This window comes from Pseudoliparis swirei, chromosome 9, assembly GCF_029220125.1.
Source record: "Pseudoliparis swirei isolate HS2019 ecotype Mariana Trench chromosome 9, NWPU_hadal_v1, whole genome shotgun sequence".
NCBI lineage: Eukaryota > Metazoa > Chordata > Actinopteri > Perciformes > Liparidae > Pseudoliparis > Pseudoliparis swirei.
In genome coordinates, this window is record NC_079396.1 from 26,977,401 (window position 1) to 26,991,137 (window position 13,737).

Consider the following 13,737-nt stretch of genomic DNA (forward strand, 5'->3'; position numbering starts at 1 on the left):
GAAACTGTTGAGGCAGTGGCGGAGGCATGCGGCTGTGCCCGAGGGAGTGGTCGCCTCCTGCCCCTGCTCACGGGAGAGTGCAGACTGTGGCCTGGGGCTTCCCCAGCAACACGACACAATTCGCGGACATCTGGGCGGTGATAGATAGGCTGGGTCTGACTCCGGAGGATCACGGCGGGCTTTCGCGAGGCCACGATGGGGCCCGGCGACCGGCCGTTTGCGTCTGCATGCGGCTGAGGATACGCGGCGAGGTGGCTGCAGCCGGGGAGCACAGAAGGCGCAGGCGGCGGTGGAGAAGGTCGTCGTGGGCGGTTCGTGGAGGGGCTGCCGACCGGAACAGCAAGTGGGTCCGCTGTCCACGGCCCGTCACTGGAGCCGCCATCACCGGGCGGAGGACCACCTGGCGGTGCACCCGGTAGCCAGGTGTGGACAGTGACAGCTCTGGCTCCGGCCAGGCGATCACGGTCCCTAATGCGACCCATACCGGCCCCAGTGCACGGCACCTTCCCAACCCACAGGTGATCCCTCAAACACCAGGGCAGGGTGTTGGAGGTGCAGACAGCCGGACACATCCGGTGGGGTGTCCGCTGATGGAAGTGGGCCAGGTGATCCGGGTTGCCGGCTCTCAACACCCTCCCCAGGTCCGGGAGGCGACATACAGCGTGCGGTAAGAATCAGGGGTATACATCAGGCAATGGTGGATTCCGGCTGTACACAGTCTATGATCCACCAGAGCCTGGTTCGACCAGGGGCATTGGTGGAGGCATTGTGGGTGAAGATAAGGTGTGTGCATGGGGACATTCACGAGTATCCCATAGTGTCAGCGGAAATTGAACGGGAAAAAGCATAGCGTGAAGGTCGCGGTTAGCTCCCGCCTTACGCACCCCTTAATCTTAGGAACCGATTGGCCGGGCTTTGACAAGTTAATGGGGAAGGCTGCAGGGGTGTGTTCACAGCAGACAGGGTCATGCGGTGTGTGCGCCGTGCTCAGCGGTGACGCGAGGTTGTCCGACACTGCAGGCGGGAGGGGGAACCGGCGGAGCCTCCTAGGGAGACTCCTCCGGCTCCCGAGTTTCACTCCATGGAAGATTTTCCACTCGAGCAGTCTCGGGATGATACTCTACGCTCAGTGATACGAATTGATGGTCAGCTGGTGCACCCTGACGCAGCGCAGACATATCCGCACTTCACATAGATCAGGGACAGGCTGTACAGAGTGAGCCGTGACACTCACACAGGGCAGGAAAGCACCCAGTTGCTGGTGCCGAAGAGCCGCCGGGAAATTATTTTTCAGGTGGCTCACTATAACCCGATGGCTGGTCACATGGGATATGATAAAACTCTGGACCGGATAATGACCCGATTTTATTGGCCGGGCATCCGGCGGATGTGCGCCGTTGGTGTGCGTCCTGCCCGGAGTGTCAATTGGTAAACCCTCCGGCCATTCCGAGGGCACCTTTGCGCCCTCTGCCATTAATGGAGGTTCCATTTGAGCGAATCGCTATGGACCTCATCGGGCCATTCACGGAGTGCACGCGGATATCGCTTTGTGTTAGTCTTCGTGGATTCGCAACACGATACCGGAGGCGGTGCCTGGCGCAACATTTCTGCAAAGAGTGTCGCACTGGCGCTGTTTCAGGTCATCTCCGAGTCGGAATCGAAGAGATTCTGACGGACCAGGGCACCCAGTCCATGTCAAGAACACTGAGAGAACTTTACGGGTTACTGGGCATCAAGTCTATTCGGACCAGTGTGTACCACCCACAGACCGTTGGTCTGGTGGGCGTCTGAATAAGACTTTGAAGTCCATGATCCGTAAATTTATTAATGACGATGAGCGTAATGGATAAATGGCTTGACTCTCTGTTGTTTGCAGTTGGGAGTTCCCAGGCCTCCACAGGATTTTCTCCCTTTGAACTGTTGTTGGCAGGACTCACGGGGGTGCTCGACCTCATTAAAGAAAACTGGGAGGAGGGCCAAGCACCAGTAAAACGAGATCAACACGTCCTGGACCTGCGAGCAAAGCTCCACACTGGGTCAACTGTCACGTGAGAATTTGCTCCAGGCCCAGGGCGTCAGCAGCGGCTGTACAACAGAGGTGCCAGGCTGAGACAATTCACACCGGGAGAGAAGGTACTTGTGTGCTTCCTTCTTCCAGCTCTAAACTCCTCGCCAAGTGGCAAGGGCCCTTTGTGGTCACCGCAGCGAGTGGGGGATGTCGACTATGAGGTGGTGCGTTCTGATAGGGGCGGAGCTACACAGATTTACCACCTCAACCTCCTAAAGGCATGGAGGGAGGCGGAGTCTGTTTCTCTGGTGTCCTCGGTATCTGAGAGAGAGGAGCTGGGGCCTGAGGTCCCAAAATCCACCAATCCGGCCTCGCTCCTTTGTGAAGACCGTCTCTCCGGGACCCAGAAAACAGACATTGCTGGTTGCAAAAGCAGTTTGCTGATGTGTTCTCTCTCCTTCCAGGACGCACAAACCTCATAGAGCACCAGATTGAGACTCCTCCGGGCGTGACGGTGCGGTCACAACCCTACAGGTTACCGGAACACAAGAGAAAGGTGGTTCAGCGGGAATTGGCTGCAATGCTGGAGATGGGGGTAATAGAAGAATCCCACAGTGCCTGGTGTAGCCCCATTGTTCTTGTGGTCAAGAAGGATGGGTCTATTCTGTTCTGCGTGGACTATCGCAGGGTGAATGATGTGTCACGGTTCGATGCTTACCCAATGCCCCGGGTCGACGAGCTCCTGGACCAACTGGGCACTGCGCGTTTCTTTACGACACTGGATTTAACCAAGGGCTACTGGCAGATTCCTCTGTCGCCAGAGTCTAAGGAAAAAACGGCCTTCTCCACTCCGTTTGGGTTATACCAATTCACCACGCTTCCCTTTGGGTTGTTTGGGGCCCCAGCCACCTTTCAACGCCTCATGGACCGGGTGCTGCGTCCGCCACGCTGCATATGCTGCCGCCTACTTGGATGCTGTGATCATACACAGCACCAGCTGGGCGGAGCATGTGCGGCAGGTGGCGTGATGCTGGAGTCCCTGAGGCAGGCGGGGCTTACGGCCAACCCTGGGAAGTGTGCAGTTGGGCGGAGAGGTGCGGTATCTGGGGTACCACTTGCCGGGCAGGTGCGCTCAGGTGGACAAGACCGCCGCCATGCAGCCTGCCCGTGGCCCAAGACTAAAAAGAGGTGAGGCAGTTTTGGGGCTGGCGGGCTGTACAGGCAGTTCATCCCGAACTTCTTGGGCTGACCAGACCCATAACTGACCTGCCCCGCTAAGGTGCCTCAGATCCGGTCCAGTGGACGGAGCGGTGCCAGTTGTTGTTTGAGGAGGTAAAGCAAGCTCTCTGTGAGGAACCACTCCTTCACACACCTAACTTCTCTCTCCTTTACTCTCTGCAGACTGATCGTCGAACAGAGGGCTGGGGGCCGTTTTGTCCCAGCAGGTAGGGGGGTTTGACCGCCCCGTGCTGTACATCAGCCGCAAGCTATCGGAGAGGGAGGGCAGGTACAGCACGGTGGAGAAGGTGCCTCGCCATCCGGTGGCGGTCGACTCCCTCGCTACTACCTCCTGGGACTCATTCACCTCTGGTGGACCACGCCCCGCTCCAATGGCTCCACCGCATGAAAGATACCAACGCCCGAGATCACTCGGTGGTATCTGGCTACAGCCTTTAATTTCAAGGTGATCCATAGGCCGGGGACACAGATGGTCGTGGCGGACCTCTCCAGCTCTCATGGGGGAGGGAGTAGGTTAGGCCGGATGTTGCCCCGGCCTAAGTCGGGCGGTGGAGGTATGTGGCAGCGGGGTGTGTTTAGGCTCGGCTGCTGAGTGGGTGGAGCGGGGGTGTGGTTCAGGGAACGGTGTCTGATTGTCATCAGCTGGACTGATTGCTAATCAGATTGGTAACCAGTCCAGCTGATGATATGTGTTTGTGTATCTGAGGCTGTCTCCATAAAGGAGCTGGATGGACAGAAGATCGGGGGTCAGCGTGGAGAGCAGAGACACAGTCGGCGGTCGCAATAAAAGTGATTACCAAATATCCCTCTGGCTGCTCCAGTCCTTATTGGTGCTTAGGGGGAACCTACTGGTGGCAGCTACGCCTGTCACAGCCATATGGTTTCAAGCTTTCGTGACGTTTGCTTCAGTTTGCGGGTCTGAGGGTTATACCAGGGAGCAAACCTCCTCTGCCTCACTGTCTTCTTCTTCAGAGGGGCTACCGAGTCCAGTGTCATTCTCAGAGAGCCTGTGGCACTATCAACAAGATGATCAATCTGGGACGGACTAAAGTTAGACCAGGGACAGAAGATCGGGGGTCAGCGTGGAGAGCAGAGACACAGTCGGCGGTCGCAATAAAAGTGATTACCAAATATCCCTCTGGCTGCTCAGTCCTTATTGGTGCTTAGGGGGGGGGGGGAACCTACTGGTGACGGCTACACGCCTGTCACAGCCATATGGTTTCAAGCTTTCGTGACGTTTGCTTCAGTTTGCGGGTCTGAGGGTTATACCAGGGAGCAAACCTCCTCTGCCTCACTGTCTTCTTCTTCAGAGGGGCTACCGAGTCCAGTGTCATTCTCAGAGAGCCTGTGGCACTATCAACAAGATGATCAATCTGGGACGGACTAAAGTTAGACCAGGAGTCCTCTGGAGTATCTGATGGCGCCGCGAAAGGTCGCCTTGGTGTGTTGGTGCGCGATGTTTTTTATTGTTTTCGTTTTAAATACTGTTTTCTGCTGGGATTCCCAGAGCTCTTTCACCAGAGAAGAGCTCTTGAATATCAGGGGAACAACTCCAGCGGATTTACTTCCAACGTTTTTAACTTCTGTGGAGTTACTGGACATTTTTGTAAATGGTGTGCTCACCTTCGCAGTGGTGAAACGCCGGCGGAGAGGGAAACGTTCGGGCGCTTATGCGGCCACGGAAACGGGATCTCGTGACAGCGCTGGGGCATATTTCTCCAACGTCCGCTCACTGTGCAACAAACTGGACGAACTCCAGCTGCTGGTGGGAGAGACAGAGACTTCTCCTCATCCTCCGCTCTGTGTTTCACGGAATCATGGCTTAGTGGCTCGACACCAGACTCTGCGCCCAGCTCGCTGGCTTCCAGCTGTTCCGAGCGGACCGGGTCTCGGAGCTCTCCGGTAAAAAGGGTGGAGGAATCTGCTTTTACCTCAACAACGGCTGGTGCAACGACGTAACGGTGATTCTACAGCACTGTTCGCCGGACCTGGAATCCTTTATCATCCACTGCAAACCCTTCTACTCCCCAGGGGAGTTCGCTTCATTCATCCTGGCCGGAGTTTACATGCCCGCGGGGAACGTGAACGAGGCACAACAGACACTCGCTGAACAGATACGGTGTGGAGCGGACCTTCCGGACTCTTTAGTTATTGTACTCGGGATTTTAACAAAGGAAACCTCAGCCACGAACTCCCTAAATATAGACAGTTAATTAAATGCCCTACCAGAGAGAAGAGCATTCTGGACCACTGCTACACAACAATCAGCAGGGCCTATCACGCCGTCCCTCGAGCTGCACTGGGAAACTCTGACCACGTCATGGTTCATCTGATTCGCTCATACAGGCAGAGACTAAAGCTCTGCAAACCTGTGGTGAGGAAGTTCAAGAAGTGGACCAGTGAGGCTCTGGAGGATCTACGGGCGTGCTTTGACTGTACTGACTGGGATGTCTTCAGGACTGCTACCAACAGCCTGGATGAGTACACAGAGGCTGTAACTTCCTACATCAGCTTCTGTGAGGACAGCTGTATTCCATCCAGCTCCAGGGTGAGTTATAACAACGACAAACCCTGGTTCACAGCGAGCTCAGGAAGCTAAGACTGCAGAAGGACCAGGCATTCAGGAGTGGGGACAAGGACCTGTACACAGAGTCCAAATACAGGTTTAGCAAGGCGGTGAGAGATGCTAAACGACTGTACTCTGAGAAACTGCAACAGCAGCTCTCAGCAAACGACTCTGCTTCTGTCTGGAGAGGGCTCAGGCAGATCACCAACTACAAGCCCAAATCACCCCACTCCATGAACAATGTGCTTCTGGCAGACGAGCTAAATGAGTTCTACTGCCGCTTTGAAAGACAATGGAGCAGTCCTGAGACCATCCCCCACAGCCCCACCAACAAGCCACAGACCATCAGCCCACCCTCCCCAGCCCATCAGGGCTCACACCTCTGGAGCACCCTCCATCAACTCAGCGACGCCTCGTCATCCTGGAGAGAGCAGTCAACAGGCTGGGTAGAGAGCAGAAGCCCCGCAAAGCAGCGGGCCCGGACTCCGTCTCCCCCTCCACCCTGAAGCACTGTGCGGACCAGCTGTCTCCGGTGTTCACCGACATCTTCAACACCTCCCTGGAGACATGCCACGTTCCAGCCTGCTTCAAGGCCTCCACCATCATCCCCGCCCCCAAAAAACCCAAGATCACAGGACTCAATGACTACAGGCCCGTCGCCCTGGCCTCTGTGGTCATGTAGTCCTTTGAACGCTGGTCCTGTCACACCTCAAGACCATCACCGACCCACTCCTGGACCCCCTGCAGTTCGCCTACAGAGCCAACAGGTCTGCAGACGATGCAGTCAACATGGCCCTTCACTACATCCTCCAGCATCTGGACTCCCGAGGAACCTACGCCAGGATCCTGTTTGTGGACTTCAGCTCTGCCTTCAATTCCATCATCCCGTCCCTGTTGCAGGACAAGCTCTCCCAGCTGCTCGTGCCCGACTCCACCTGCAGGTGGATCACAGACTTCCTGACCGACAGGAAGCAGCACGTGAGGCTGGGGAAACACGTCTCAGGCTCCCGGACCACCAGCACGGGTTCCCCCCAAGGCTGTGTTCTCTCCCCTCTGCTGTTCTCCCTGTACACCAACAGCTGCACCTCCAGTCACCAGTCCGTCAAGCTCCTAAAGTTCGCGGATGACACCACCCTCATTGGACTCATCTCTGGCGGGGACGAGACCGCCTACAGGTGGGAGACTGACCACCTGGTGACCTGGTGCAGCCAGAACAACCTGGAGCTCAACGCTCTGAAGACAGTGGAGATGGTTGTGGATTTCAGGAGGAATGCAGCCCCACCCGCCCCTCTCATCCTGTGTGACTCCCGTCGACGCTGTGGAGTCCTACCGCTTCCTGGGCTCCATCATCTCCCAGGACCTCAAGTGGGAGCTGAACATCGGCTCCATCTCCAAGAAGGCCCAGCAGAGGATGTTCTTCCTGAGGCAGCTGAGGAAATTCAACCTGCCAGGGAAGATGATGGTACAGTTCTACACGGCCATCGTTGAGTCCATCATCTGCTCCTCCATCACCGTCTGGCACCCTGCAGCCACAGCCAAAGACAAGCGCAGGCTGCAGAGCATCATCCGCTCGGCCGAGAGGGTTATCGGCTGCAATCTGCCTTCCTCCAGGTCCTGTTCCCCTTCAGGTCACTGAAGCGGGCCAGAAAGATTGTCGCCGACCCCTCCCACCCTGGACACTCCCTGTTCGAGTCCCTCCCCTCGGGGAGGAGGCTGCGGTCCATCATGACCACGACCTCCGCCCACACCAATAGCTTTTTCCCGCCCGCGGTCGGGCTCATCAATGGACCCCGGGACTGACTGACTGTCACCCCCAGGACTACCACCTCTTCTTCCACCTTCCTCTCTCCTCCTTCTTCCCGCTCCTTCCTCTTCCTCCTCCTCCCTCTTCCTCCCACTCCTCCTCCCTCCTTGCGTTGATTGTTGTTTGTCATGTCCAAATGTTGCACCTTCCACCAAAAAAAATTCCTCGTTTGTTTGTGAAAACATTCATTCTTTGGCAATAAACCTGTTTCTGATTCTGATTCTGATTATATTGAGACGTGGTATTGAATCAAATGCAGAAGGAATCGCTTCTTGAAATTTAGCTACAGCACTGTCAGTTAGACATCTGGTGTAGAAATTTTTGACTAACGGAGTACACTCCGGTAGTATAAATTCAAAAGTTATGAGGTTGTGGTCTGACAGAAGAGGATTCTGTGGGAAGACGTTCAAATGCTCAATGTCAACACCATAAGTAAGAACAAGTCTCAATCAGTCTCTAGTTTCAAGTTTTCTATTCAGCATGATGTCATCATTTAGTACTTCATGTTCATTTAAAAAGTAAGGGACGCTTTAGGGGCGGGGCTTCAACGTGATTGACCGATCACCACCCCGGCGTTGTCCTTCGTCTGTGTTTTTCGTCTTACAACTTTTACCCCTTTTCATGTGTTTCCACATCATGAACGTTTTTGTCACTTAAAAAAATATATACTTAGTCCGGTTGCGCTTAGCTCCGCCCTCTCGTGTCAAAAAACAAGATGGCGACAGTGAAGATTAAATCGGAGTTAAAAGACCAGGAACATGAGAAGATAAATGAGAAAAGGAACCATAATGACGTGTCTGAAGCTCTGGCTCCTCCCCTCACCTAAAGCTCTGGCTCCTCCCCCCACCTGAAACTCTGGCTCCTCCCCCTCCCCAGGTATCGGCTACGCCTCCGTGGTGATCGTGTCCCTGCTGAACGTGTACTACATCGTGATCCTGGCCTGGGCGCTCTACTACCTGTTACAGTGCTTCCAGCCAGAGCTCCCCTGGGCCAAATGCAACCAGCCCTGGAACACCGAGTTCTGCATAGAGGACACGGTCCGGCGGAACAAGACCCTCTGGCTCGCGGCCAACATGACCAACTACACCTCCCCCGTCACCGAGTTCTGGGAGTGAGTGTCCACCGACGACACACACACACACACACACACATAATATACTAGTTACACTGCCTCTTTAACACATATGCACCGAGAAAAAGTCAATTTAATTTGTATTTTTATACCAATACCATTGTGGCAGCTGTGGAGGTGGAGTCTCCAATTGGCCTCGGCTGCTGGCTGATTGGAGTCACCAGTTGGTCTCGGCTGCTGGCTGATTGGAGTCTCCAGTTGGCATTGGCTGATTGGAGTCTCCAGTTGCCCTCGGCTGATTGGCTGATTGTAGTCTCCAGTTGCCCGCGGCTGATTGGCAATCAGCCAGCAGCCGAGGCCAATTTGAGACTCCAATCTGCCAGCAGCTGAGGCCAATTGGTGACTCCGCCCCCACAGCTGCCACAACCATCTTATTACAATGCATTTACTAATATCAATAATACTTTCTTTAGCGAACATCGGCTACTTACGCAGCCGATAGAAATATTTAGCATTACAACTCGCCAGAGACGAAGAAAGAAAAGGGTCTCAAACTCTTCTTCCTGTTTGAAAAAGGACATTTTTGTGTCAGGAAGATGTTTGGCACGTGAAAAAAAAACGGGTCCGGTATTTACTTTGGAGCGAAAAAGAATCGTTCACCATTTGTGTTCACGCTATAAATGTGACTTTAATCGTCTTTTTTTTAGCCCGGCTAAAAATAAATAGAAAGTCAAATATATAGCATGAACGTAAATTGTGAACGATTCTTTTCGCTCCAATATAATACCGGACCCGTTTTCTTCGAGAGCCAAACATCTTTTTTTCCCACTTTAATCGTCCTTGTGGTCGACACGTGATCCGCGTTCGCTCCGCGTTCCTCGTCATTTTTTAATCCTTCAAAATAAAACCCGCCGTTAAGCTGCTGTTTTCTCCCCCCGCAGACGCAACGTCCTGAGCATCTCCAGCGGCATCGAGGACACCGGGCCCCTGAAGTGGGACCTGGCCCTGTGTCTCCTCGCCGTCTGGATCATCTGCTTCTTCTGCATCTGGAAGGGAGTCAAGTCCACGGGGAAAGTGAGTCGCTTGAAACGGAGACGCGTCGCGCTGCCCGGAGTCTGTTTGGCCTCTTTTTTTTTCTCTTCTTACTGTTGCTCAGAGGAAAGCCAAATGCCCCCGGAAAGCAGTTAATTCAGTTGATTTAGAGTCTCGTACTTGAGGTTTCTAGTTGGCCAGACTCGCTGTCGGCTGTAAAACACTCGGCTGACGCTGCTCAGCCTCCCCTCTGTTTCTGTTTTGTCAGGAAACGGGCCGGAGCCAACGAAACGTTTCAGAACCCCGTTAAGCTCTTTTTGTGGGTTTTTCTTTTTTCACGCTCAACGCCAGGTGCCTTGTTGTGATTCGCGTGCATTAAAATAAAAAAGGGTTGACCCGTCCTTCAGTCATGGAAAAGACGTAGAGAAAAGAAATGTCACAGAAGAAAAATCTTGTTTTTGTCCAGAAATTAGAAGTCTATTTTTCAAGTGTTAAAGCTGCATTCGCTCTCCTGACCACGAGGGCGTGACTCCTCTGGTTGTATAGAAGTATACGCTTCATGTGGTAAAGCTGCATTCTCTCTCCTGACCACCAGGGGGCGACTCCTCTGGTTGTATAGAAGTCTATGCGTCATGTGTTAAAGCTGCATTCTCTATACTGACCACCAGGGGGCAACTCCTCTGGTTGTATAGAAGTCTATGTGTCATGTGTTAAAGCTGCATTCTCTCTCGTAACCACCAGGAGGCGACTCCTCTGGTTGTATAGATGTCTACGCTTCATGTGTTAAAGCTGCATTCTCTCTCCTGACCACCAGGGGGCGACTCCTCTGGTTGTATAGAAGTCTATGCGTCATGTGTTAAAGCTCCATTCTCTCTCCTGACCACCAACGTAGAAAGGAGAACTTCTAAAAGGAAGCAGTTGTATCTCCTGGGCTGATGAGTCATAAGGTGACTGCTGCTCAGTGTTTGGTACTAACCGCTCCTCTGACCCGTCCAGGTGGTATACATAACGGCGACCTTCCCGTTTGTGATGCTCATCGTGTTGCTGGTGCGCGGAGTAACGCTGCCCGGAGCATCCGAAGGGATCAAATTCTACCTTTACCCCAACCTGACCCGCCTGCAAGACCCAGAGGTGGGAGCAATATCTCTTCTTATCTCCTCTTCCATCGGTCCTAACACCTTAGAGACGAGTCTCAGCATCTTTGTGCTTACCGGCTTCTTTTGTGGTTTAAATGTCTGCAGTTAACACGCACTTAAGAGATTTTTCAACACTTTTTCCTACAATTTAAAAATCCATTTATGAAACTTGTCTCGGCGGGAAAGAAAGGCGGCAAAAAAAGGGCGGCTAAATGAGAGCTAAAAGTCATACCCCCCTTAACATTTTAATTACTTCATACAAGTAAATGCATTTAACACCTCAGAGCTAATTTTCCATAATTTGTCCTTTTTTTTGCTTGGTCATCCTTCGTTAACGTGTTTCCCTTTCTGTCAGTTCCCTGTCTTTTCAAAATAAAAGCACCATACATTTAGGCGATGCATTTATTTTAACACATTGGAACTAAACTTCCATAATTTGTCCTTTTTTTTACTTGGTCATCTTACGTTAACGTGTTTCCCTTTCTGTCAGTTCCTGTCTTTTCAAAATAAAAGCACTTCTGTTTTAATGTTTAAAAAATAAAAAAAGAACACATTTGTTACAAACGCACATTTAACACATACACTTTGGGGTCCTTTACGCTTTGCAAAACCCATCTCACGACCAGCTTGACCTCATCTACTCCTGTAAAACCCATTTCTCGCCCCCCCCCCCCCCCTTCAGGTGTGGATTGACGCGGGAACCCAGATTTTCTTCTCCTACGCCATCTGCCTGGGTGCCATGACGTCGCTGGGGAGCTACAACAAATACAAGTACAACTGCTACAGGTGAGTTGTGTTTCCGCTGGGTGTGTGCGTGTGCGTGTGTGTGTGAAAATGGGAACTTCGGTTCCGCCTGTGTCCATTAACAACCTCCATGATGTATGTGTGACATAGGGACTGTTTGCTGCTGGGAGGCCTCAACAGCGCCACCAGTTTTGTATCTGGCTTCGCAATATTTTCCGTCCTGGGCTTCATGGCACAAGAACAAGGGGTGGACATTGCCGATGTGGCAGAGTCAGGTACGAGGGTCCGAGGTGATGGATGGCAGCAGCGGAGGTGGGCGCTGTTGCCAAAACCAAAAAAAGACGACTGGAAAAATTTACAAAAAGAGCCGATCCAGCAAAAAAAGAAACGTCGCGGAAAACGATGATGCTGAAATGTGGAGGTATCAGCAACGCCACGAAAGCCTCCCAAGAAACACTGGGCCACGTGTTAGCTACACAACAAACTCCTCATCGCTACGGTAACGACTCGCTCTCATCATTTAAGTAGCCTGCCGTCTCATTGGCCAGGGGACATTGCAAAGAAGATTTGGCGAGGTCGGAACGCCACCGTTTTCCCGCCTCCGTTTTTTCCCGCCTCTGTTTTCCCACCTTTTATTTTACAGTCTTATTTTATTTTTAATCGAGGAGATGCTTCTTCTTTTCGCATTTTCGCCTCTGTTCACTTTCAAATTATTAAAACTCTTGCTTTCCTCAAGACTACAATCGGACTGCAACGTGTGTGACGATGACGCCGTGTACAAGTTTTTTATATCATATATGAAAACACGGAAAACCCAAAATTCATTTGTTGAAATTCCTTAACATTTTGCTGACATTGTGCCTCCTATTATTATTATTATTATTATGACCATGTTGACATGTTTTATTTTGCTTTGCTGCAGTCCTCATCTGCTTGGTTTTAGTTTTAGATTTGATTGTTTTTGCTCTCATTAAGTACCAGAAAGGCCAGATGACGCAAACGGTAGCAAAAAAAAGGTGCATTTATAGTTTTACATGTGATTTTACACCAAACGATAAAGCAGCAGTATGGATCATATTCTAAAGAAGAGCATGTGCAGAAGGCTCTGGGTGTGTCTTATTCAGTATAAACAGCTGAATTATGTTATATGTACAATGTAAAAGAGTTGACTGTGGTTGTGGATTATTTAACTTTATAAGTTAAAAGAAGAACAAATACCACTTTCTTTCTTTAAAGCCACTCAACACACAGAATAAACACGTCTTCATCTCCATTCAACGTAACTCTATTGGCACGGAATATTGATTTTAATACGAATATTAACACATTACAATCAGGATACTGATATAGACCTAGTAAATTATTGGCTCGTGCTTCTCTAGCTCCACCCCCCGAATCCTCTTCATGTCGTCCGAGCTGTAAACCAGATAAGAAGTATTGACCCTGTTCCCCCCCCCCCCCCACCCCCGCTGTGTCCTCCCTCCAGGTCCCGGTCTGGCCTTCATCGCCTACCCCAAAGCCGTGTCCATGATGCCGATGCCGACCCTCTGGGCCATCCTCTTCTTCATCATGCTGCTGCTCCTGGGCCTCGACAGCCAGGTCATTACCCCCCCCCCACCCCGATGTGTAAAACACATTAAGTGTCTCTCTCTACTGATACACATCTCCACATCCCCCTTTTTTAACGCCACAAATTAAGTTTAGCAGGCGCTAAAAAGCCAAGCATTCTGTTAGCAAGGAGCCGTCATGTTAGCTCGCGTATGATAGGCCGACGGGCTTTGATTAAGACGAGATACTCCGGCCGTGTCACATTTCCTGCCTCCCCAAGTGTAATTCTACTCTCCGGGGCTAAGTCAGTCTGGCCAACGACCGGAGTACGTGTAATACCCATGAGGCAATGTCCAAGAGTGTGTGTGTGAGACCATATATTTCATGCAGATTCCTGTTCCCTGAATGCAACATATTGTCGACGTCGCTCACACATACGTGCCACTGCTGTGTGAGGAGCTTTTTGTTTGACAACAAAGAAGCTTTTTTTACTTCGTGAACGAGAAACAGCTTTGTAACGGCATGATGTCGCCCGTGAGGAGACACAGGGGAGAGGGAGAGAGAGAGAGAGACAGTGATGCACTGTTG

General features: G+C 51.9%; 1 protein-coding gene across 1 annotated transcript in view; it reads left to right on the forward strand.

Moving 5' to 3' along the window:
- Window positions 1–13,737, forward strand: part of LOC130198910 (sodium- and chloride-dependent taurine transporter-like) — a 60,961-nt gene that overhangs the window by 40,929 nt on the left and 6,295 nt on the right. The window contains exons 8-13 of the mRNA XM_056422015.1: window positions 8,494–8,728; window positions 9,631–9,763; window positions 10,718–10,852; window positions 11,540–11,643; window positions 11,752–11,876; window positions 13,088–13,200. Of these exons, the coding sequence (XP_056277990.1) occupies window positions 8,494–8,728; window positions 9,631–9,763; window positions 10,718–10,852; window positions 11,540–11,643; window positions 11,752–11,876; window positions 13,088–13,200 (845 nt within the window). The remainder of the gene's footprint in view (window positions 1–8,493; window positions 8,729–9,630; window positions 9,764–10,717; window positions 10,853–11,539; window positions 11,644–11,751; window positions 11,877–13,087; window positions 13,201–13,737) is intronic.